Source organism: Fonsecaea erecta (assembly GCF_001651985.1).
Source record: "Fonsecaea erecta strain CBS 125763 chromosome Unknown Scaff3, whole genome shotgun sequence".
Taxonomy (NCBI): Eukaryota; Fungi; Ascomycota; class Eurotiomycetes; order Chaetothyriales; family Herpotrichiellaceae; genus Fonsecaea; species Fonsecaea erecta.
The window spans coordinates 699,938-723,284 of NW_017387246.1; the positions used below are offsets into that span (position 1 = coordinate 699,938).

The 23,347-nt window shown below is 52.5% G+C and overlaps 9 protein-coding genes across 9 annotated transcripts; 6 read left to right on the forward strand and 3 right to left on the reverse strand.

The window, feature by feature from the left end:
• Window positions 1-874: 874 nt before the first annotated feature.
• Window positions 875-1,276, forward strand: AYL99_03499 (hypothetical protein; the record flags this gene model as incomplete). The annotated part of the gene is made up of 1 exon (XM_018835015.1): window positions 875-1,276. One exon carries the CDS (start codon window positions 875-877, stop codon window positions 1,274-1,276), a length of 402 nt encoding a protein of 133 aa, XP_018694665.1.
• Window positions 1,277-2,641: 1,365 nt separating this feature from the next.
• AYL99_03500 (hypothetical protein) lies at window positions 2,642-3,187 on the reverse strand (the record flags this gene model as incomplete). Its single annotated transcript, XM_018835016.1, has 1 exon — window positions 2,642-3,187. The coding sequence occupies one exon, from the start codon at window positions 3,185-3,187 to the stop codon at window positions 2,642-2,644; it is 546 nt and encodes a 181-aa protein (XP_018694666.1).
• A 2,910-nt stretch (window positions 3,188-6,097) lies between these two features.
• AYL99_03501 (hypothetical protein) lies at window positions 6,098-8,060 on the forward strand (the record flags this gene model as incomplete). The annotated part of the gene is made up of 3 exons (XM_018835017.1): window positions 6,098-6,196; window positions 6,293-6,422; window positions 6,544-8,060. 3 exons carry the CDS (start codon window positions 6,098-6,100, stop codon window positions 8,058-8,060), a joined length of 1,746 nt encoding a protein of 581 aa, XP_018694667.1.
• Window positions 8,061-9,587: 1,527 nt separating this feature from the next.
• AYL99_03502 (hypothetical protein) lies at window positions 9,588-11,057 on the forward strand (the record flags this gene model as incomplete). Its single annotated transcript, XM_018835018.1, has 1 exon — window positions 9,588-11,057. The coding sequence occupies one exon, from the start codon at window positions 9,588-9,590 to the stop codon at window positions 11,055-11,057; it is 1,470 nt and encodes a 489-aa protein (XP_018694668.1).
• A 2,371-nt stretch (window positions 11,058-13,428) lies between these two features.
• Window positions 13,429-14,287, reverse strand: AYL99_03503 (NADP-dependent mannitol dehydrogenase; the record flags this gene model as incomplete). Its single annotated transcript, XM_018835019.1, has 2 exons — window positions 13,429-13,716; window positions 13,775-14,287. 2 exons carry the CDS (start codon window positions 14,285-14,287, stop codon window positions 13,429-13,431), a joined length of 801 nt encoding a protein of 266 aa, XP_018694669.1.
• A 632-nt stretch (window positions 14,288-14,919) lies between these two features.
• On the reverse strand, window positions 14,920-18,034 carry AYL99_03504 (hypothetical protein; the record flags this gene model as incomplete). The annotated part of the gene is made up of 2 exons (XM_018835020.1): window positions 14,920-17,824; window positions 17,883-18,034. 2 exons carry the CDS (start codon window positions 18,032-18,034, stop codon window positions 14,920-14,922), a joined length of 3,057 nt encoding a protein of 1,018 aa, XP_018694670.1.
• Window positions 18,035-18,427: 393 nt separating this feature from the next.
• Window positions 18,428-19,399, forward strand: AYL99_03505 (hypothetical protein; the record flags this gene model as incomplete). Its single annotated transcript, XM_018835021.1, has 1 exon — window positions 18,428-19,399. The coding sequence occupies one exon, from the start codon at window positions 18,428-18,430 to the stop codon at window positions 19,397-19,399; it is 972 nt and encodes a 323-aa protein (XP_018694671.1).
• A 458-nt stretch (window positions 19,400-19,857) lies between these two features.
• On the forward strand, window positions 19,858-21,040 carry AYL99_03506 (hypothetical protein; the record flags this gene model as incomplete). The annotated part of the gene is made up of 2 exons (XM_018835022.1): window positions 19,858-20,005; window positions 20,148-21,040. 2 exons carry the CDS (start codon window positions 19,858-19,860, stop codon window positions 21,038-21,040), a joined length of 1,041 nt encoding a protein of 346 aa, XP_018694672.1.
• A 1,339-nt stretch (window positions 21,041-22,379) lies between these two features.
• Window positions 22,380-23,223, forward strand: AYL99_03507 (hypothetical protein; the record flags this gene model as incomplete). Its single annotated transcript, XM_018835023.1, has 2 exons — window positions 22,380-22,800; window positions 22,874-23,223. 2 exons carry the CDS (start codon window positions 22,380-22,382, stop codon window positions 23,221-23,223), a joined length of 771 nt encoding a protein of 256 aa, XP_018694673.1.
• Between the last annotated feature and the right edge of the window lie 124 nt (window positions 23,224-23,347).

Genomic DNA, 23,347 nt, shown 5'->3' on the forward strand with positions numbered 1-23,347 from the left:
TGGGAACCCTTTCGTGCACTCAGGGTTGCGCTCAGCTGCTCAGGGCAATCTTCAGGGCTTGCTAAGCGGTGCTCGGGTCGCACAACCACAGCTCTGAATAGCTTAGTCACTACTCACGTTAGTTGGCGAGATGCTCAGGTCTCGAAACGGTAATGGATTTTGGAGAGATCAAGATTCGCCGCTGAGTGTAGTGGTATACTACAATTCAGCAGGGAGAACCGCAGGTTCTATGGACAGCAAGGGCACCTCCGGATGTTCACATCATGCCGGGTCACGGCGGACCAGACCGAAAGGCTTCTGGATTTCGGCCGCATTTGCAGTCATCGCTATTGTCCTGTGGTGTATGTTACCCGCCGTCGTCGCCTTCCACTTCAATATTCTTGGTTCGATAAGAAAAAGCTACCCAGTATACGTCGAGGTGTCACGCGTGACGGACATTGCTGGAAAGCGTGCTGAAAGAGAGCCTCTTGTCGCCTTGAACAGTAAACCTTGACCTTGTTGGAACTCTGAGCAATGAATCGGATTTCATCGGGCAAAACTTGATGTTTATCCGGGACTTCATCATGCCCATCAACCAGTAAGCAGTAATTGGATGCAGAGTGATCGAGCAGATAGCGCATCCAGGATTTTAGTTCGGTGTTGTGTTACCGTGTTTGTCCTGGACCGAGCGTGGGATCCCGCTTTGTAGGCTGTTGGGTGCTGCATGGTCGACATCAGCTCGGATTTTGGCCACAATATCCTGGTCCATGTCAAGGATATGAAAGCAAAGTGACCTCCAGAACCCTTCGAGCGATTTCAATAATATACTTGTGGCCGGTTTGAAAAACCAGAAACAGAGTAGGCGGACAGGTTGTCGCTTCGCCCATGGTTCCAAATGGGCAAAACCGTGGCCCTTGGGCTGAAGATTTTGATAGATAAAGTCCATGAGGGAACTCTTCCCGCTTCCAGGTTTGCCACTGATCCAAAAGACTTCCTTACCGGTCCGAAACCATTCAACGAACACATTGGGTTTGGAACTCCAATGACGAGCTCTGCTCTTGCCTGCAGGATCGAATATCCAGCCTTAGGTCTTGCCGAAGTCGACGACACGCCCCTCAATCATGTTGCGTCTTTCTTTCATCTCCGGAAAGGCCAAAGCGTCAAGCAGACGGCTTCTGGGCGTATCCTGAGCTTGATCCTGCAAATACTTTGTCTGCACATGTTGCTGCTGAGCCGCTTCCTCGAGTATGGAATCCTGGCCGTCGAAGCGGTAACTGTCTGGTCTGAATTGCGGTAGAGAACGAAGTCGATTCGGTTATGGTGGCAGTGCTGGTGATAGTAATGGTGGATGTGCTCGCAGCTGGCGTCAGGATGGTCGTGACAGTCGACGTGATAGTGCTGGTACAGGGCTGATACCGGGTGCTCTAGGTCGTTGCAGTATTCCAGAGCCCACTGCTTGGGGCCATTTTTGTATACCATCTTGTGCTAGATGAAGGAGACGATGGGGGTTAAGGAACATTACCTGGTTGTCGACCAGGAGGAGCAGCAGTAAGCGCAGTGCACGAGGCCAACACGGGCAGCATGCATACCGGGAAATACATTACGGCCGGGCCGGGAAATGAGTGACTCAAGTTGGAATTAGAATTAAGAAAGCGAATGGAGCTGAGCAAGCAGTGCTAAAGAGAATGACTGAACTACACAACCAGATCATACTGAAGTAGATGACAGAGGGACAGCATTTGTAATTATGGGATTGGGAATTCTCGAATAAGTGCTGGACGCGAAATGTGAAGCCCACCATTCTCTGGATCAGAAGCGTGTAGCGTACCTCGAACAAGGCCTTCGGACTATGCCTGTAGCCTCTCGATAACGGAGTCGACAGTGTTCTGATGCCAAGCTCAGTCCGTCTAGTGGAGGAGTGCCACAGCAAAACTATTCGAGCATCAACCGCCGGAAGTCAAATCTCATTTTCATTCAACGGCGACCCGTGCCGTCTGATGCCATCTGATGCCTCGTACGTGATAACTGCGGCGTCCGACGTATCCCAGCTCTCTCTCTATCTGTCTCCATCTATCGAGCCGTACTCGATATAAATCGTGGGGTCAGCTTGCGGTTTCCGCGCCCCCATTCGATTATTCTTACTGGTGCTCCTGGGGCCACTTCTTTAGCCCAAAGTGACAGTACTTTCGGTGCCGGGGTTGTCCAAACAAATCACGGAATCGGCCAGTGGACCAACCCGCTATTTTCGCTGATGATGGCGCTCGTTGCAGAGGACATCGTCGCCCAAAGAAAGAAACGTCGAAGGGCGAGGAATGCCAGGGAGAACCATTTGTGTGTCTCAGGGTGCGCATTTTCAGCTCGAATTCGCGGTGGTTCTGCTGCACCCGGTCTTGTCCACTACACGACGAACTGTCCTGCGGAGAACTTGGCCGGCTTCGTTCAGGAGTGACGGTTTTGCCGCTTCGAGTTCCTTTATCACCTCTTCCATAGAAGTGATGGTGCCGAACCAGCAACCATGCATCAACTTGCTCAGTGGTAAATCTGTAACATCAGGAAATTGGTTTCCTTGATAGCGTCGCTCGACCAACTCGGTACGATGTTTGGAGCTCTCCAAGTCGTCATGAGGAGGTCTGCCTGTTAGGACTTCGAACACCGCACATCCTTACGCGAAAATATCCGTTTGTTTGCTGATTTTCGGCGTCGATGGTCGGTAGCTGAACCATTCATATGCCGAACCTGCTTCTCCGCCGTCCATGCTGCAACCTTCGAAGTCGATGATCTTCAAGCAATCATGCTTTGTCAAGACCGCATTGTGACATCCGACATCAGCATGAACTATTGACTTGTCGTGTATGTGTCGGACGCCCTCCGCAAAGTCGATCAGCCAGCGAATCTTCCGCCGCAAGGAGATCCGGGCTGCACCGTGCTGTCGACAAATCCCTCGTAGTATCTGGCCGCGTTCGAGCACCCTCGCGCCGTCGTTCCAGCCGAAGCACTTAACAATGTTGCGGTGGACGCCGAGACGGTCGTATGCGCGACGTTCAATGACATCTTCGTTGTCGTCGGTGGAGTTGTACATCTTCACAACTCTTCTGTCATCGATTGCGTAGACAACACTAGATTTGCCGGGAGCCAAGAATTTGAGCGCATCAGTCGAAAACTGAGCAGATTGGCTGGTGTCAGGGTTCTCTGTGTGGTTGAAGCACATCGCGTTGTTTTTGACGGAAAGGCGTGGTCACCGCCGGAGGATGAGAGGTGTTGGCGCTGCGAGACCCAGCGGTCAGAGTACAACGGCTTTCTGGAAATCTGCTGAAACACTCAGACGGCCCGAAAGATTGGATGATGGCCAGATTGGGGGCCTTTTCCATTGGTTCTGATAGTAGAGTCCGTGGAAAATGATAATGACCGGCTCCATTGTGTAAACTTGGTGACCCCTGATGGCTCAATGTCCACTACCAATAGGTAGTATCATCACAATGGTCATCTGACCTGACCAGTGCCCTCTGTCTGGTAATCTCCCGGTCAACCAGGGAGGTCGGTCTCTATAACGTGGGACGATCCCAACACTCCGCCCACGTTATCTATGAAGATCGACCTATGGTCGTTGTCAAACATGCACAGTTGTGGGAGTTGGTATAATTCACATATTTGATCTTCGGAATATCAACCGAAATTCCAGAATCCTGACCCCAGGGCCACCTCTCGCCTTTCTCTGACGGGAGGGCATCGAGTGACGTATCACGGTTCAATTGCTCACAGCGAGGTCCCGGTTTGGGAGCAGCTTTGCATCTCTTCACCATCCGCGTCTCGATGTTGTGCTTCTCGAGTGGCGCTACCCTGAGACATTCCCTCTGTTCGGCAAAGGTACTTCCGTAGGAACACATATCGTAAATACAAGGCGAGAAAGATGTGGATCGCGAGAAATCAAAGCAAGCGGATTTCAAAAGGCTAGGAGCCTTTTATTTCCAATGACCCTTCACGGGACGATGCTAGTAATTATAGCTGATGGGGAAAATGCCCACACACTCCCTTAAGGCGCCCGTGGGCGCAATGTGTGCATTGAAATCGTTTACGGTTGGGATGTTGATGGCAGTGCTACACGACTGGACCCAATCTTTGCCCAACTAATCTCGGTGGCACGAATGAACAGGCTGAACGGTGTTTCGGAGCTTGTTCAGCACACGCATGAACATGGGAAAGGTCCAGCCTTTGGCGCCCATGGGTTCCCAGATCTTGCAGTCATACTTAAGCGGCGGGAAAGAAATGAGCAACCACCTAGGACTTTGGCACGAGAATGCCTGATGTGAGAATTGCCTGTGAATTGTGCCGTTAGCTCTAGTGATAGCTATGTGCTTTGTGAAATAATATCAACCCATGAGTCAGGCCAGCGATGTACGTCTTCACCCCTCTCTGTGTCTCTACTCATGTTATCGTTCGTGAAAGAAATATACAGTATTTGCTAATCAATTGAATGCTAGACCCAAACTGTGGTAAGCTCCAATTCTCCCAGCCCAACCTTGGTGCCACCCTAGGATATAATTAATATGGGTTCACCGCAGACACCTTCGGCCCATATGCAACCCCAGATGGGGACGATGGACCGACCTTTTGAGATGCCTGCTCAACCCGGGGACGGCCGATAGTGATGTCGCCATATAGATCCCAAGCCCCATCTCCTCCTCCGCAAGATGGTCTCTCCATCCAGCAGTGGAGTAGCTGCGTACCGTCATTTGAACTCGATATTGTTGACTCCGTTGCCTTCAGAAAAACTGTCTGCACAAGTCCGGAGCGACCTCTCACGATCTTATGATATGCAGGACTGGTTCACATCGTGGTTAATTTTCTCGTCCTTCCATCGTCACTGGCCAAAACAACGCATGGGCCAAGGTATCCCTACCACGCCCGCTGACTGTCGACCCTTCACGGCTCTAGCCTTCTTCGTGGTTGTCGAACAACTCCAACAGGCAGGGCCAGCCACTACACCCCGATCTTTGACACATAATTGAAAAGACGGATTTGTGAGGCATCCTGCAGAATAGCCTCGCATTTCATTCTCTTGTGCCATTCGTGATATCAGCTCTATGCATATATACGCATCCTATATTATTTTGATGTTGTACGGTTCATCTTTGAACCCTGGAACCTACGCGTTGCATCCGGGATCTCAGAACTTTTCGACCAGGACTGCTACAGCGTCTTCTGTTTGGGAGTATATTTGAAATATATCCATTTACAGATTTTCAGCGGCAGATTGGTGGAAGCTGAATAACGCATCGTGGCATTGGTAGTGCGACAAAGGCTCATGAGCCATCTATTCTATACCTCTTGTTGGGTGCTTGTACACCTGGCCAAGTGTTTTCACCTTACGAACCGGGTGCGGGGACCGCTCCGGAAGCACTCGACTCACAAAACGACCACTGCCAGCAACGTTGTCTCTTTCAGCCCCCACGGAACGCCTAATAAGGAAGCTTTCAACGTACGATACGGCTGTTACCAGTCTGCTCGACTCCTTCGTCCTCTGCCTATCGAGCAAGTCCTACTGTTTGGATCCATCTGTCAAACGCACCAATCGACGTCTCGAAATCACGGCGCGGTCCAGATCCTACAAATCCACCAAGGCGCTGACGCTGAGTGCCTCCCCGTCTGGGTGCAAGCAGTCAATCCGCCGCCTCCGTTTCGTTTGCAGTCCATTCACCGGAGAGCCCTCGACAGCGTGTGGTCTCTGTCACGCATAAAGTTATTTGGGCCACTTCTAATGCATGGAATGTCAGTCTTACCGACACGGGATTCATCTACTTGGCCATGTTCCTGGACTTAATAACACCGTAATCCTTTCCTGTTCTGCTGCTTATCGGTGGCACCAAAAGAGGAGTCGTCTCAAGGAACTGGTACTGGCTCACTAATTAATTAACTAGCTGGTTATTGGTTCCTTTTTGGTGTCGGATCGTGGACATCCGCACATGCAGATGTGATTCGATATCAGAAATCCCACTGCCCATCCATCACATTCTATGTTTCGGACGCCACAGCTGCCAGCTTACATCTACGCCGCAATTTCTGCAATCTCGTAGGACAGATAAAGGCTTTGTCCACAAAATCACAAGTAGATGTTGAAACCATGTGGCGGGTTGTATCAACAGTCCTAGCACTGCTGACAGCAGGAGCTGTGTACTTTGTCAACCTGGTCTACAAGAAGCGTGCAGAGCTCGATGGACTGGTGAGTGCTCGCCATCCACCAGTAGCAATGGCCCGCCATTCACTCTCTCGTATGGGACCAAAGCGACATGGCAAACCCTGACATCACGTTTTCTAGCCACAACCGCCTATGGAAAGCCGATTCTGGGGTCACTTGAAGATTGCTGGTGATTGCAAGAAGCTCTTCCCTCCCAACTGTCACGTCCAGAACTGGGCAAACTACATCAGGAAGAAATATGATTTGGGCGGTAAGCATTCTCTCATGAAGTCTCAGCGTGTTGTTACAAGGCTCGACTCTTTGACCCTGCCTCTGTCTATTGACCTGTATCTTGGTGTCTCTCTGTGAATGCTGATACCTTCAACCCACAGACGTCTTCTACGTCGACTGGTGGCCACTGGGTCCCCGCTGGGTATTCATTGCCGACCCGGAACTTGCTTCCAAATTCTTGACGACAGGTCAATCACTGCCGAAATCGCGACTCACGACAAAATATCTGACAAGGCTCCTGGGGTCCAACAACATGGTCGGCTTGGAAGGCCAGGCCTGGAAATCCCTCCGGTCTATCTTCAACCCGGGCTTCTCGGCAAGCCACTTGATCACGTTAGTCCCGTACGTGGTGGACTCCAGCCTCGTGTTCCTCGACTTGCTTCGTGACAAGGCCAAGGCCAACGAGCTTGTTGAACTCGATCCCTTGTCGATAGGATTTGCCATTGACATTATCGGCAAAGTGGTCATGGACTCGGACTTTGACAGTCAGAAACGCCCACACCCCATCGTCACGACGTTCAGGAGACAAGTTCAGCTGATGCCGACCAGCGCCAGTATTGGACCGCTTGACGACATCAACCTCATTCGTCCCATCCGTCTTTGGTGGAATGCAAGGAAACTCGATTCCCTGCTGGGCGCCGAAATCGACAGGAAGCTCGCGGCGCGGAAGACGTCGCAGGGGACCAATGGGTCCGTTGAAATCGAAAAGCCCAGGAAAGACCGCAAGCGCTCCATTGTGGACCTTGCTCTCGACGCGTACGAGAAGGAGGTCGCGGCTGGTGCCAAAGGAGGTGGTATGAGCATGACGAGCTCCTTCCGCACCATGGCCATCGACAGTATTAAGACTTTCATCTTCGCCGGCCACGACACCACCAGCTCGACCATCTCATATACCATGTACCTCATCCACCTCCACAAACACGTTTACACCAAAGTCGCCGCGGAGCTTGACTCGGTCTTTGGGCCGGATGTCACCGCGTCCGAAATGGCCGAGCTCATCAAGTCTGACCCGCACCGCATCAACAAACTCGAGTACCTTGGTGCCGTCCTCAAAGAAGTGCTTCGCCTCTTCCCACCTGCGTCGACGATCCGAGAGTTGAAACGTCCCAACGAAGTCTCCGTCGTCAAGGAAACGGTGATGATTGATCCGTCGACCGGCAAGGAATGCCCCCTGGTAGGGTTTGACTTGTGGCCCGTCGCGCACATGATACACCGGAACGAGGCATATTTCCCCGAACCGTTGAAATTTATTCCGGAACGCTTCATCCCCTCTCAGACACCGTTTCCGGATTGTAAGCTACACACGCCAGCGGGAAAGGACGCGTGGCGTCCATTCGAAAAAGGGCCCCGGAACTGCATCGGCCAGGAACTGGCGATGATGGAGGCCAAAGTCGTGCTGGCCCTGGTGATCAGAGAAGTGGACTTTATGCCAGAATTCTACGGCAGGAAGATCGAGGAAGGGGATTGGAAGCCCGTGGAGACGAAGGATGAGTTTGCGGATGGGATCAGTGGGGAGGAGAGGTTGAGTGTCGAAGGACACAAGCCGTACCAGGTGCTCTTGGGGGCGGCCAGGCCCAGGAACGGAATGAGTGGGAGGTTAAGCTTGAGAGGTAAATAGAAGGGCGGACCGGGGCCATATGAACAGTTAATTCTACAGCAGAACATCAGATACCAGTCTATGAACCGAGTGTATCAGATGAATGTGATTATTCCGCTCCTGTCAGAAAAGAGTGGGAAGTAATAATATGTCCTTGGCTGCCGGGTTTGGAGGAAGTACCGAGTAGAGAACGAGCCAAAGACAAGGTACATACATACATTCGGTACATAAACGTCTCGGCTTCCAGTCGATACGGTCGGGACATATGGTTGGGAGGTAGGTAGGTACTAGGTATCGTACCGTAGCTAGCCAGCTAGCGAGCCAAGGGCCTCAATATGTACATAATTATTATTATCCCACCCCAAGGGTACAAACAGGTTTGTTTCATGGGGCGGCAGTGACGGATGAATGGATGGCACGGAACGGGCGGGGGGAGGGCACAGGGGAGATCATCAAACCGTACTTAGACGATCGATGACAGGAAGGCTCCTTTCTCACTCGCTATTCATCATGGGAAGAAAAGCGATTCCTTTACCCACATGGCCATCCATCCTACCACATTTTGATTTCATGCTGACCTTTCAGGGCGTCTTCGAGGCAAGGCACACATCAGTGGCGTGTCGGGAAGCAGAGAAAAGGCTGTACCGAGTGTTGTAAATGGGATCAAGAATGCCCGATTGGGTTGAGCTTGCACGAGGTTCCCGGTCGATATAATTTACTCCCCCTTTTCCTCCCACCTGTTCTTTTCCTACCGCATGCACCTCACAGCGACGCCCTTTCTCGTCATATTCCCCCATGATTCTATTCGTTCTACCCACCTGTGTGATCTTCTCTCCTGTGAAGGGAGGGGGAAATGCTATAGTCCGATCGGGCCATGTTGATCAAAACCACATCCGCCCGGAACGTCGCAGCCGCCTCTTCCAAGGAGAACGACCTGTGACCACCACCACCACAACAAACCACCATTGACGAGCCGTGTGGGATGCTGCCCCTCGTCCTCGGCCCTCGAGGTCGGGACGTAAGGCAACGGAAGAACATCCCTGGAAAGAAAATCGACGAAAATGGACGCCCGAGACGAGTTTCGAGGGCTTCCTCGCGGGCTCATGCTGCACCACGTCCGCTTCCTCTGATTCGATCCACCAGCTCGGGAACTGAGACTCAGATCCAGCGCCTGGTCCAGATATACTAGACTCTGACCACAGATCCGATCTCGACTGTTCCGATCGGGAGCGGGGAGTGGCGGAACACGGGCTGACTTTGTGATAAACTAGAGGAGCGGTAGGTCTCCCGTGTTTCTTCTTCTCCTCTCTTGTCTTGTACCATGTGATAGTATCTTTTCCTTTGTGGTCTGTCAAATGCTGACGCGCCATCAAAAATCGAGATTCTACGGTTAAGGATGGCCCAGGCCAGAGTATGAAGCTCTTCGTGTAACTCTTAGCTCGTTATCTGTCCAAGTTTTCAGACCAGGAGATCTGGGCCCTGTCCCCTTTGGCTAAGCCATACAACATCATCCAACCCGTGGAGACTCCGCGTCATTTTCTGGCGAACATGGACGCCACCAAAAGGCCGCCCTCAAGTAATGATCTCGAAATGGGCCAGCCCGATGACACGGGCGAGGAGATCCCAATATCAGATTCACGCAGGGAACAAGAAGAACCGGACTCCTATGACGAAAACGCGGGACTCTCAGAACTGGCCATGCCCCAGCCTGCACGTCGAGAGGATCCCGAGCAGGACGATCTGGAACGAGAAGAAACAACGGCTCGGAGACTGAGCCAGCGAGGTCGAGCATCGGACGACGAATACCTCACCGAGCTTCGGGTGCCTTCAATTGTCGACCGTGGCCCTCAGGGCGATCTTCGAGCTTCGGGGCCTGTTGTCGAATCATCTCCTTCCAGTAGTGAAGAAAAGGAAGAAGACTCCAGGACCAGCAACCACCCGGCTCTAGTACCGCTCACCGAGTTTTACGTAGTTGGACATCTTATCTTCTTCGCCATCCTGGGCACTCTGAGTCGGCTGGGGGTCGAAGCCATCAACACCTACCCGGATGCTCCTGTGATGTCGCCGGTGCTCTGGGCGAACGTGGGCGGCTCCCTCATCTTCGGTTTCCTAGCTGAGGACCGCCAGCTGTTCAAGCAGGAATGGGGAACATACGCCGACCCCTGGTCCCACGAGCGGCCTAGGGGAGACCGACGGAGCGGCAGTACCGACGACGAGATTGCCTCAAAGCACAAGCACCTAAAAGTCAAGAAGACGATCCCCTTGTACATTGGCCTCTCGACCGGCTTTTGCGGCTCTTTCACCTCCTTCTCGACCTTCCTCCGGGACGCCTTCCTGGCGCTGAGTGGACAGCTCGGGTCATTGACGCACCACCACGAGCCGAGCCCAAGGAGGCGTGGGTACGATTTCGAGGCCGTCACCGCCGTCCTGATCGTGCAGGTGGGGTGTTCACTCGCGGCGCTGAAGTTTGGCGCTCACCTGGCACTTGCCACGCAGAAAATCACGCCGACGCTACCTTTCCACTGGGCCCGTCGAATCTTGGACCCGACTGTCATCCTCCTCGGCGTTGGATGTTGGATCGGCGCCATTATGCTGGCGATCTGGCCGCCCCATGACGCCTGGCGGGGCGAGGTGATATTCGCGCTGGTCTTCGCGCCCGCGGGCTGCCTGTTCCGGTTCTACCTCTCCAAACACCTGAACCAGCGCGTGCCGGCGTTCCCCGTGGGCACGTTCCTGGCCAACGTCTCCGGCACGGCCGCGCTGGGTGTGTGCTTCATCGTGCAGCGCTTCGGGCACCGCGGCGTGCTCTCGTGCCAGGTCCTCAACGGCGTCATGGACGGCTTCAGTGGCTGCGCCACCACCGTGAGCACCTGGGTCGGCGAGCTGGAGACGCTCCGCCGCAGACACGCCTACGTCTACGGCGGCGCCAGCCTGGCGGTCAGCCTGGCTATTCTGGTCGTCATCATGGGCAGTCTGTTGTGGAGCGCTGGGTTTGATGTTCCTGCTTGCCGTGTGTAGACCGGGCAGGGGGTGCTGGTGAGAGAGAGAAGGGGGGGCGCGTGGCTTGAGATATATTGCCTCAAATAACACCGACACAAGCAGCGGAAAAGTCACAATAGAGTCTAGCCGTTACGGTCAAATTCACCAGCTATATAGAATCCATTTGTTAGACATTTCACAATAACAAGCCGACCCACCCTCGCCCTCCAGATTCGGGTTCGGGTTCGAGTTCGAGTTCGAGTTCGAGTTCGGCCCAGAGAAAACGTGAGAAAACGAAAGAGGACAAACCATGGGCAAAAGAAAACAACAAGTTCGTCATGGTTATATGTACGGCAATGGTAATGGTAAGAACTGACCGACTAATTGACTGACTGACTGACCATTGGAAGTGCTGATATGCTCATCAAGCAAAATGATCGTCTTGGTTTTGATCCGTGTGTATCTGAATAGTTAATTACGGGCTGTGCCGCAACTGTTTATGGCAGATAACAATCCTGTGTATTACACCGTTATCCAGGAGAAACAAACAAGAACCCACTATTACTATGCATTTTTTGGTAGATCCAGCTACATACATACATACATACATACATACAAAGAAAGCTCGCTTTTTTGTGCAGAGTGAGTCCCCGGTTGTCGGTGGGAACTGCTGTTTATACATAACAACCCCTCGTGCCGTCTTCTGCCCTCATTAGTCGATAGAATAGACTATGAGGCGTGAGCCCACTGGGACTCCTCAAGGCGCCAGCGAAGCGAGGAGAGACTTTCCAAGGGTGCAATGGGTCTGGGGTGCAATAGGTCTAAGGGTCGTTCTAGAGGTCCTCCTGCACGTAGCCCTAGACGTTACCCTGGAGGTGGACTGGAGGGTGGTCCTGTAGGTGATCCTGGTGGTGTCAGGAATGGCTCGCCAGCAAACTATCTAATAAGTATATTGCCTATCTATAGGTGCAGACGACAGAGATTCCGAAGCTGGAGAGCTTCAGAAGGTAGCCCGCGACCCGTACGCTTGGCACCCCTTGTTCGTAACAGGGCGATTTAAGGAGCGAAATATCACGTGCTATAACTCCGTCAGCGGAGTTATGGCACGTGACTGATATTACACCAGCGAACTTGGGGCGAGTCTGCGTAAGGGTTCAATAGGCCTGGGGACCGTCCTGGATATGGCCCTGGAGGTGGTCCTACATCCTAGAGGTGGCCTCCTGAGTAGTCTTGAAGGTGATCTTATAGGTAATTCTACATTTGGTCCTGAGGGCGGTCTTGGGGATTGCCTACTAGGCACCAGAGATATCGCCATCGCCGCTCACAAGGTGTAGAGATACTATACAGTAGCTAAATAGGTATTGTTTTGCTGGTAATCGTAGAGACCCACGCTCAACCGGCCACGACGAATAGCTACCCACTGGATCTTACCACACCGACGTTGACTGCGAGTCTGACTTAGGTCCGTAATACCACAGTTCCACCAACGCCAGTGAAGCCCTCGAATTCCACCTTTTCTGACTAACGCCAACGCTAACAGGGCCTTCAAGGGCTAAGGATTTAAGTGTAGAGGGAGGTGAGGGTTTCAGGCTACTAAGGGCGATTTGAGTGGCCAACAAATCTGGTAGTTTCGGGGCTGCACAACTCCGCTCATAGAAGATTTTTTGAGAGATGCTTTTCACAGACGAATGGATATTGCCAGACAAACAGATTGAGACTGCTTAATGAAGGTTTGATCAAGATTTGATGAAGATTTGATGGAGTTTTTGATGAAGTTGTGATGAAAGCTGAGTTGGTAGCGATGGCGAATTGGAGGTGGTAAGGACGGAATAGGAGCGGAATAACTAAGATCCGGTTAAGATCACAATACTACTCTTTTCAATAGCCAATCGATAAGCCTCGATAGGGATTGACCAATCAGAGGCGTGGCTGTTTGTCGTTTTAAGCATATACTACCAGCTCAGCTGACGCTTCGCTGGGTTAGTTATTAATACTAGTATTCATCCCAGATGACGAAGACCCAGAGGTTCGGTCATCGAGTTGTCTCTCGCGTTACACAAAGATCGACCGGATTTCTCGACACCCGAAATTGCGAAAGGGTGCTCTAGAAAGAAAGAGACCAAGAGAATAAAAGAATGTACATGTTGGAATGATCAGAGAACGGATGAAATAGCTTTTTTGTTCGTCAGGAGACAATAGTGTCATTTGGCTAACCAGATATGTTTGGAGATAGATGGGTTTGTACATAGCCTGAAACCCCTGAACAGGAATGTTTTAGCTCAGCCTTGTCACACACGTCTATGTCATCTTGTGGCGGCTTGGTCGAGACCACGTCGTTGACACGACCGTGGGTCATGTTTCCAATTCTTCAATGCTCCTCGCTTGACCGGTTTTCATACCAGCTGTGCATTTATCGGGCGCAGTATCCACCGTCAATGATGATGTCGGTGCCGGTCGTGTAGGAGCTGGCATCACTGGCAAGATAGACGTAGGCTCCCTTGAGTTCGGTCGCCTTGCCATCACGGCCCATGGGGATCATACTGTGCCACAGTTGTTGAATATCCTGAGGAACAAAGTCCGAGAGACCAGTGTCAATGTAGCCAGGAGAGATCGAATTGACGCGAGCAAAGTCTCGCCATTCGTTGGCCAAAGAGCGTGCCATGTGGATACAGCCAGCTTTGGCGACGTTGTAAGAGGTCTACGTGAGTGGTTAGCACATCATCTCATCGAAAAAACCCCAATTTATGGAGACTGACCTGTTCTTGAGGATAGTTGGCAATGTGGCCAGACATGGATGCAGTGATGATGAAGCTGCCAGTCTTGCGCTCTCGGAAGTGCAGACCGACGGCTCGTGCACAGTGGTAGACACCGTTCAAATCCGTCTGGATGACCTCGTTCCACTTCTCGACGGGGGCGTCCAGGATGCCGCTGTCAGCAGTTCGGCCAGCGTTGGCGATGAAGACATCGACCTTGCCAAAGTCTTTGATGACATCTTGGACAAGCTTCTCCACCTCTTCGTAGTTTCCAACATTGCACTTGTACGCCTTGGACTTGACTCCATATTTCTCCGAGAGCTCTTTGGCGTTCTTCTCACCTCCCTGAGGACGGGTCGAATATGTGATGGCCACATCGGCACCCATTTCTGCACATCCTCGGGCAGCTTCGGTGCCAATCCCGGTAGGTCCGGAGGCACCGGTGACGATAATGACCTTGCCCTTAAGGCTGAAGAGGTCGTGTAGGGAGGTAGTGGAAGGGACGGTAATAGGCATTGTGGCGGAGGGAGGGGCCTGTTCAATGGATGCGGGGTACAGAGGAAAGCAGAGGGCAGGGCTGTAGGACGTTTGCCTAGAAGGAGCAGTTGTCGGTAAGGTGGGTGATCAAGATCTCAAGGGGTCTTTTCAAGACGAGTCTGAGGAAGAGGAGAAGAAGTGAGATCAAGTGAAAATTTCGAGCAGTGACAGCCAACACGCAGCTGGTTAATATACGGCGAATGCATCTGGAGACTCTGGATCTGTTCGGTCAATTGGAGAACAGAGATTGGCTGATGACGTAAGGGTCCTTGGGTTGTGCTGCGTCCTGCGCCTGTGCCCACGCCCCATTCTTCGCTTTCGGAAACCCAGCATCAACCGCCAACAGGTGCATTGAGGAGGCGAATGGTACGATACATGCTTTTTCCTGACTCAGCTTTTCTCTATCGCGTGACTTGACAGGTGCGTCTCTTAGACGTGGTCCACCTGTGCCTTGAGGTTTGTACACTGTACATTTGCCAGATCCAGAGACTGACTAAGTGAGGACCTTGGCTGTTTGTACATGGTGCACCCCCGGGCCTCGTGCAAGGACGGCTAGGGAGCTTTTTCTCGGCTTGGTGCAGATCCCCCCACCAGCCCGTAGTTGGTGGAGTTCAAAAGCCAAACACCTCACCAACGCTGAGCCCAACAATTCTAACACTAGCCAAGGCAACCAAAGCCAGCACCAGATCCACAATCAGGAGCACCCCGTTGGCCATGAGATATCGTGGCATGAACACTCGATACAACATCAAATGCCGTCGCAGGTGCCCTGCCCACATCGTCGTCGCCAGTTGGATAGTCGCATAATATAGAGCATGCGTCAGGCAAGCCCCGAGCACGTCGTTCCATAACCCACGTAGACCAGCTTTATCGATCGGTCTCTTCCACAGGACCGTCAATGGCACCGCTGCCGCGCAGATGATCTGAGCTCCAAAGGTATTAAGCACAACCAGAAGCGGAGACCAAGGATATTGAATCGTACGTAGAGGGACGAATGCTGAGTTCCATTGTATCGAGGCCAGGGTTGCCTGGTGCCCAGTCTTGAAGAAATGGTACGACCCCAGGATGGCGAGCATGATTGGGCCGATATTGGATTTGGTGGCAGACCCAATAGTAAGCCCATTGGTGTCTAGAATCTCCAGGAGGCACAGAATCTGCCAGCTGAGGATGGCGATAGAATACTGACCCATGGGTGGCAGAAGTAATGACACTGCTAAGACGAGGATCGGCATCATAATGAAGTAGCGACTGCCAAAGACGTTTGCATAGCCAAAGACGGCCAGTTGGGGTCGGCCACGGGCGCCAGATTCGTGACCAACCATTGTCGGTTCGGTTATCGAGATGTCGATACACGGTTTGGCCCACACAAAAGTCCCTATTCCGACGGGAATCGCGATTGCCAGGGCAGACCGGGCCAGGGTGATGTTAACTGTTTTGAGCGTTGCGGATGAGACTCGCTCCAACAGCCAATCCCCGTTGTCCGCAGCGTCAACCGTCCAATATGCGGCAATGAGCAACAAGCCCATGCGGACGCTGAAGCCAATCCAGAAGCCGGCCGACCCTGCATACGATGCAGTGCCCTTGTAGAAGGCCTTTATGATTTCCGGTATGACCAGAGCCACGCTGTAAGGGATGAGAAGCTGCCAAGGGGCCGAAGTTGATGAGTTGGTCGAAGCATAAAAGCTGGAGCGACAGCCGGGCATCTGCTCTTCACGACAAAGACGTGAAAACGATGCCGCTCGGGTGAGGATGATGAACACGACTGACTGGTAGGTACCTAATACTCGATCAGGTGTGGACGCTTGTCGTAACGACGAGATTAAAGACACGACGCCGAAGGAACTCAGGAAAAAGAGGAGGATGGTGTCCTCGTGGATCGTGTAGGAATTCGAGGCGAATCCCGCCGCTTGGGTCACACAGAAGACGAAGGCCAACCATCCCCATGCGGATGGTAGATACGATTTTGGAGCGAAAAGGTGTTGACATGACCAGAAGCAAGCCGTAATAACGCCACCGATGCCTGCGCCGAAGATCAAGCCAGTCACCACAGTGAATCTCGCAGGTAAGAAAAGTCCAGTCAGCCCACCGACCGCAGCGCCTGCAGCTGAACCGAGTCCGGCGCTCCTGATCAAATGCACAGCGAGACCGGCTTTATCTCCTTCCAAGAAGCAGGCAAGCAGGAACAAAAGCCCCAGTCCAAGACCAGAAAGGAGAACACCAGTCAACATATCGGTCAAGTTGAAATTGGCCCACAGTTGTCTGTACATGGAGATCACCTCTCGATGCCAGTTGACAAGGGCGTTATGTGAATCCTTCCACTTGCCATGCGCCGCGGCCTTTGTGGCCTCGTGCACATATTGGTTTTGCTTCGTGTAAGCTTCTTCCGGCAGACCAAGGTCCCGCGAACGCGTATAATATTTTTGATATCTTGAGATCTGACTCTGAGCCAACTGCTCCACTTTCGCAAGATTTTGCCAGTCGGTCGTTTCAGCCCCCGCAAAGGCTTCAGCAATTGGTTTGCCGAGGTTGTTGAAGGGGATGGGGAGACCGAGAAGGATTGAGAGTGTTGACACCAGATCAATTTGGCCAACTGGGCGCTCTTTTGCGGTGGCCGGAGGCAAAGAGTCGCCCGCATCAATGCGGCCGAAGCGAGGCTTCGTTGAATACATCCAAAGTGCCGCTTCGATCTCCTCGTCTGATTCCCCACCATGGTCCCCCTTGGTGTCCATGCCGTGGTCGCCCATAACCACGAGAAGAGTTTGATCATCAAGTTTCTCAATCATTTGTCGGATAACACCATCCATTTGGCGTAGCTTGTCGGCCATCGCGGGATGATCAGGGCCATATCGGTGGCCTGCGTGGTCAACCCCAAGAAAATGGCCAAAAATGACGTCCCATTTTGTCGGCGACTGGTCCAGCAAAGGCATAATATGCTCGATGACCCCATTATCCACGGTGTGCAGATCCCACACATTGAACGAATCATAGGGTCTTGTCATGTTGGGATCGAAATATCCAGGAAATAACGAATGCCATGTGTCATCTCCAAGTTGTACAATCGTCTTGCCGGCATCTTTCAGCTGAGAAATGATATTATCTTCTTCGATAGCTGTCCCAGCAAAATTTGAACCAATATCAATAAATGTAGGAAGAGTACCAGTGGTCAAGCCCTTCAGACGTTGCAGGGTGCTGGTCGGAGGATCGGCAATAAACGGCAGCAGGATTGCATTGGCAGGGTTCGAAACAGCGGTCTGGTGGAGGATGGGGAAATTGTCTAAATAGGACTTTTTCTGGGGCTCTGTATAGAAACGATGAGAAGGAACGGTGAAATCGTATCGTAAAGCATCAATTATTATGACGACAGCTCGATCGAACGACTTTGGATGCCAGCATCCGCCAGTTTCTCGAGAAGATTCGTCGGATGGAAGTATTCCACATTCGGATTTGTTGTCCAACACCAATCTGGTGAGAAGAAAGCCCTTAGCAAAAAACAGAATGCCAATAATATGTACAGTCCTAACTCAGTCAGCCTGTAGCTTGAGCGCGAGCGCAGCCGTTAGCCTGCACCACTCACATCATCCATAAGAAAAAGAGCGTAAGAATGACATGGGTGACCTTGAAGCTGGCGAGCTTGCGTCGGGTACGCTCCTCTGCGGTCGGACTGGGGGTTGGAGAGGCATCGCCAGAAGTCCCATGTTGGTGACCCAGTGCTACATGGTCTACCATGGCCTGCTCGCGGGATGACAAGCCACCCAAGAAAGAATATGTATGTTCAAGGCAACATGAGATGGACAACCATGGTGGAAGGAACAAGAAGGTCGATGGTTATATCTGCCACATGCTGTTGATTTTGGTGCCTCGATTCGCGAGTTCAGAATCCGCGCAGCTTGGAGATGCAGTCGGAGAAACCACACATGGGGAAACTATGGCGAGCAGAACGATAAGGTTTAGCGCCGTCGATCATTTGCTTGGCTTATGCAAGCAGCACTTTAGAAATCGCCTGCGTTACGCTTTGCGCAGCTTCCAGAAACCTCGTTTCTTCATGCAGTCTTCAGTCTCGAGTTGATAGTGCTTCATATTCCTGACTTCCCTCTTTGATCTCCTAAGCAAATACTCACGATGGAGGACCCACAGGTTGCGGTCGAGACGCCCCCAGTCACTTTTAAAAAGAGAAATCCCAAAACCAAGTCCACGATTCGAAAGCGAGCCGCCACCCCTCCGCCAGATGATGACTCGGATTCGGGCTTTTCATCTTTCGAAGACGAAGAGGGAAGACAAATCAAGCGGAGGCGCAAGAATGCCGGTGTTACCGCATCTTCAAAGGCCAATCCCCAACCTCGTCAGAAGCCAGACGAAGAAACGTCGACCACTCCCGTGATCGCTGCAACGAACAGGGACGACGCTACTAAAGCGTCGAACTGGTATGATGAAGATGGCGACAAAAAGTCTGGGGAACCTTCAAAGAGGACAGACATAACAACTTTGGATGGAACGTATAAAGGCGTGGCAAACTATCAGTCATTCATACAGAAGAATCCAGACCGTGCTCCGAAACAGGTTGGACCCGTAAAATCTTCGACCAATGTGAGGACAATCACTGTCACCGATTTCGCTCCCGATGTGTGTAAGGATTACAAGCAAACCGGATTCTGTGGATTCGGAGATAATTGTAAATTTCTGCACGCACGCGAGGACTATAAACAAGGATGGCAGCTCGATCGAGAGTGGGAGATCAGTACGAAAGGCAAGAATCCGGGCGCCAAAACGGTGGCATCTGCGAACCGCAACGCTCAATCAACAGGAGAAGATGAAGATGACGAAAAGTTGCTTGAGAGCATACCGTTTGCTTGCATTATCTGCAAAAAATCATATACGAATCCCATTGTCACCAAATGCGGCCATTACTTCTGTGAGGCATGCGCCTTGATGCGGTACCGAAAAGATCCTTCGTGTGCTGCCTGCGGCTCAGGAACTGGAGGTGTATTCAATGTGGCCAAGAAGCTGAATCGGTTACTAGAAAAGAAACGGGAAAGAGAGAGGCAGAAGAACGAGAATGCTGATGAGGACGACGAGGGTGCGAAGGCTGCTTGAAGCTCGCGCCGAGTTATAGATTGCCGCGGGAACAGATACCGGACGGTATCGTTGTACCACATTCTGTGTTAGTCGATTAAGAATGGCCAATGGCTTTGCAAAGACTCATTCCTACTGTACCGAGTACTCGGTACTTTGATCCTTTCTACTCTTTGTTGGCTGCTGCGGGTTGGCGAGACTTGCCCCTGCTCCGCCGTAGCCGGCTCCACCACAATTCTGGTCAAATTCGTGATTTATCAACCCCCGTTTCTCAAGTTGTTATAGACACAGCTACCAATTTGCTGACCCCTGCATTCTTCTTCTCTGACATCCTCTAGCTGCAGCCCACTGCTTTCTGGAATTGATCGTGCTGAGAAATCAAGGACTCGCTGCCCGCCGCTATACCATGCCCCTGTCGTGATCACTGCCTCATTCGTTTCGGGCACTTTCACGGAGATGTCGCTGTGGTCCCTGCTAATATGAAGATCGCAACTCTACAGTTCTCCCCGCGGCTGGGCGAGGTTGCCGCTAATTTCAGCCGAGCGGAAAGTCTGTTGATGAGAGAAGAGAGGGAAGGTGTGCTAAAGGACATCGATCTTCTGGTCCTTCCCGAACTTGCATTCACCGGTGAGTCAGTCAGAGGAACCTTTGTCGCGCCCCCTATCCCAAAGGGAGAGGTGCAGGAGGGCCACTCCTCGTCGTGTGGGAGAAGTGTGGGCGTTGCTGTTCTGCACAGCCTACGCCGGTGGGGGCTAATCTGTGATGACAGGCTACAATCACCCGTCCCTGGCAGCCATAGCACCATTTCTCGAGCCCACGGCAGCAGGACCCTCGACTCGATGGGCGGCTCGCACCGCCAAACGACTGAAATGCACCGTGGCCGTAGGATACCCGGAGGCTGCCGAGGAAGGCAACTACAACACCATCTTTGACCAACGTATCACGGCCGAGGAAACCGGCAAAATCGCCTACAACTCGCTTGTCTTCGTCAGCTCTACAGGGGACGTTGTTGCCCACTACCGCAAATCCTTCCTCTACTACACGGACGAAACATGGGCTCAAGAGGGCCCAGGGTTTTGGGCGGGCGTGCTGCCCATTGGCGGCAAGGGTCAGCAGGTCAAGGCAGCAGCGGGCATCTGCATGGACATAAACCCATATCGATTCGAGGCTCCGTGGACGGCGTATGAATTTGGCAATCACGCGCGCGAGGCTCGTGCAAAGGTGGTTGTCATTAGCATGGCTTGGATAACAAGGCTGAATGCCGAGGAGCTGTCCAGTCAGGTGATGGTCCCGGACCAGGACACCATCAACTACTGGATCGACAGGCTGACTCCTCTATTTGGTCCCCAAGGCGCTCAGTCCGAGGCATTTGTTGTCTGCGCTAACAGGACTGGCGAGGAAGGCATCAGTCCGCGAATTGGAGAGGTGAGGTATGCGGGCAGCAGCTGTGTAATGGGCATAACAAAGGATGGGCAAGTCCGGATCTGGGACATCCTTGGACGAGCCCAGGACGGGATACTTATGGTGGACACGGACAGTGCCCCAGCCTACTCAGTCTCGCTCAAACAAGTCACGGAGCCGGTCGAAGATGATGCCGATGGTGATGACGATGATGATAATGATGAAGATGATGTTGATGACTACAAGGTATCAGCGAACTGAGGATCAGATTGCGGAGGAAGAGTTGTCTCTTATGTTCAATGTTTCCCACTGCACATCCGGAAGAGTCCGAGATAAGACAGAACAGAAGGCGTCGGAGCTACCAAAGACCTAACCAAGGAAGGATGTTCGACATGGATTGATGATCCGGCTGGTGGCAGGCGCAAGCCATGGGTGGACAATATGTACTAATGTTTCCAGGGGTTGTCTTCTGCATAGATGGATAGCCTGGTAATGGAGGGTCAGACACCGGATCACGAGATACAGTCAGACTGGCACATGTCATATGCCATGGCATTCTTTGCCCGGCCGTCATTTGGTTTTTCCGGGCCGCCAAGCCACCGGAGAACCTTTGCACTGCGCTAAGCGACTTCGGGTCAAGCGGCGTTCGTGGCTTCCTTGCCGCCCTGTGCAGCTCCCCCCCAAAGTGGGAAGGTGACGAGTCACATGAGCTGAACTGCCGGCGCCTCTCGCTGGCCTGTCGTTGTTTCCCTCTAAAACGAGCCTCGAGTATCTGAACCTGAATGCTGTAATTCCAGTTCGACTGCTTCAACCACAACTCGTTATCTTGTCGCAACCCACGGTGCGCCTGTATCCGTGTTGTGTCTGTGTGAAAATCAAATCCGCACCCAAAAATATCCTGGTTCACTGTCTTGCGACTGTGATTTCAGCTCAGCAGTGGTAAGTCCAACTTCAAGTCACCTGATGGCACCTGATCTTCCCTCAACACACCCAGTCCCGCTTCGCAATCTGCGGGTTGGCGCAGCTTCACAGTGTCGGCACTGCTTCAGCGCAGTATCGGCACAGCTTCAGCGCAATGTCGGCGCCCGCAGCGCCCTGCGCATCTCACCCCGTTTTGATGGGCTCTTGCAGCGCGTCTCATGGTGCTCAGCGGCGCCAGCAGTCACAGCAACTCCCAAGCTTCACTGCGACCGAGACAACTGACCCAAAGACGCGTTCCAAGTCACCACCACCACTACCACCACCACCACCCACTGCTCCCTTGGCCCACAATGCAATCCTCATGTGACAAGTTGTCGCAGCACACCATCTCTCCTCTACTCACTCCCTTTCTTCTCGCTTTTTCTTGACCTATTTCACCCATCTAGGCCCAAGTACACATAGTCTGTTGACCATGGCTAACCTGGCGATCATCACAGTTGACCACCCGGTGCATCTCCACAATCCTCCTTGCCGCCTCTCTGAGCTTCGCCTTGCTGCCCTTTCCTCACTGGCCAAAAGGCAGAGAGTGGTTCGGGTCTGTGCCTGATTGTCACAATTCATATTACCGGCATTGGGCTTCTCTGAGCGCAATTTCGCCCTTCAAATCAACTTGGCAGAGATGGCAAATCAACCCGTTATCGCCGCTACCGGCAATGCCAACAACAAGCGCAAACGTGGACTGGCTGATCAAGATGTCGGTCGTGATACCAAGGTGCCCATCACGAACGGAGAGCATGACAATACCAACTACGGTCTCCTGTTGCAAGGTGACGGGATCCTCGCCGATGATAACGCTCGAACAGCCCAGGCTGCTCTCGCCGCCCCGGGGATGAATCCATCGCCTTATCCTGAACCCAATCCAGATGATACTGGCGCTGGTCTTCCATTCACCTTTGCGGATGGCAGCCCCAGCGTTCATGGGATTAGTTCTGCTCAAGCTCTTGCTGATGCGCGTGGTGGCACCAACACCAACACTCCGTCCAAGCCTGCGGTGGGAAGTGCAGAGTGGCATCAGCTGCGCAAGGACAACCACAAGGAAGGTAAGACATGCTTACCGCCCCTGTATTGATTGATTGGCCACGAGCCACGTCGCTAACATGAGTTGCTGTCCAGTCGAACGCCGCCGTCGTGAAGTCATCAACGAAGGTATCGAAAACATTGCCAAGATCGTGCCCGGTACCGAGAAGAACAAGGGAGCGATCCTCCAGCGCACGTACGAGTACATTCAAGAACTCCTCAACGAGAAGAATAAATGGGATAGCGAGCGTGCCACCTATGACATCGCCATTAAAGAACTTACCAGTCGTCTTGATCGGATGAAGGAGTCTGCGAGGAGCGCGTGGGCCGAGACTAGCAAGTGGCAGTCCAGATGTCGTGAAGCCGGCATGCCGTTCGAAGACTATGACGACGGCGGTTTGCCCGCGTTCGAAGAAGAAGACGTCACTGCCTCTCTGGGGTCATGATCCATTTTCTTTTCTTCCGATACGTTACATATCATCGCATTGGTGAGGTGAGAGGTGGTGGGGGTTTCAATTTGAATCAGCATTGGTGTGGCGACATGGTGTTTTGTGGGCGTCAAACGGAAAT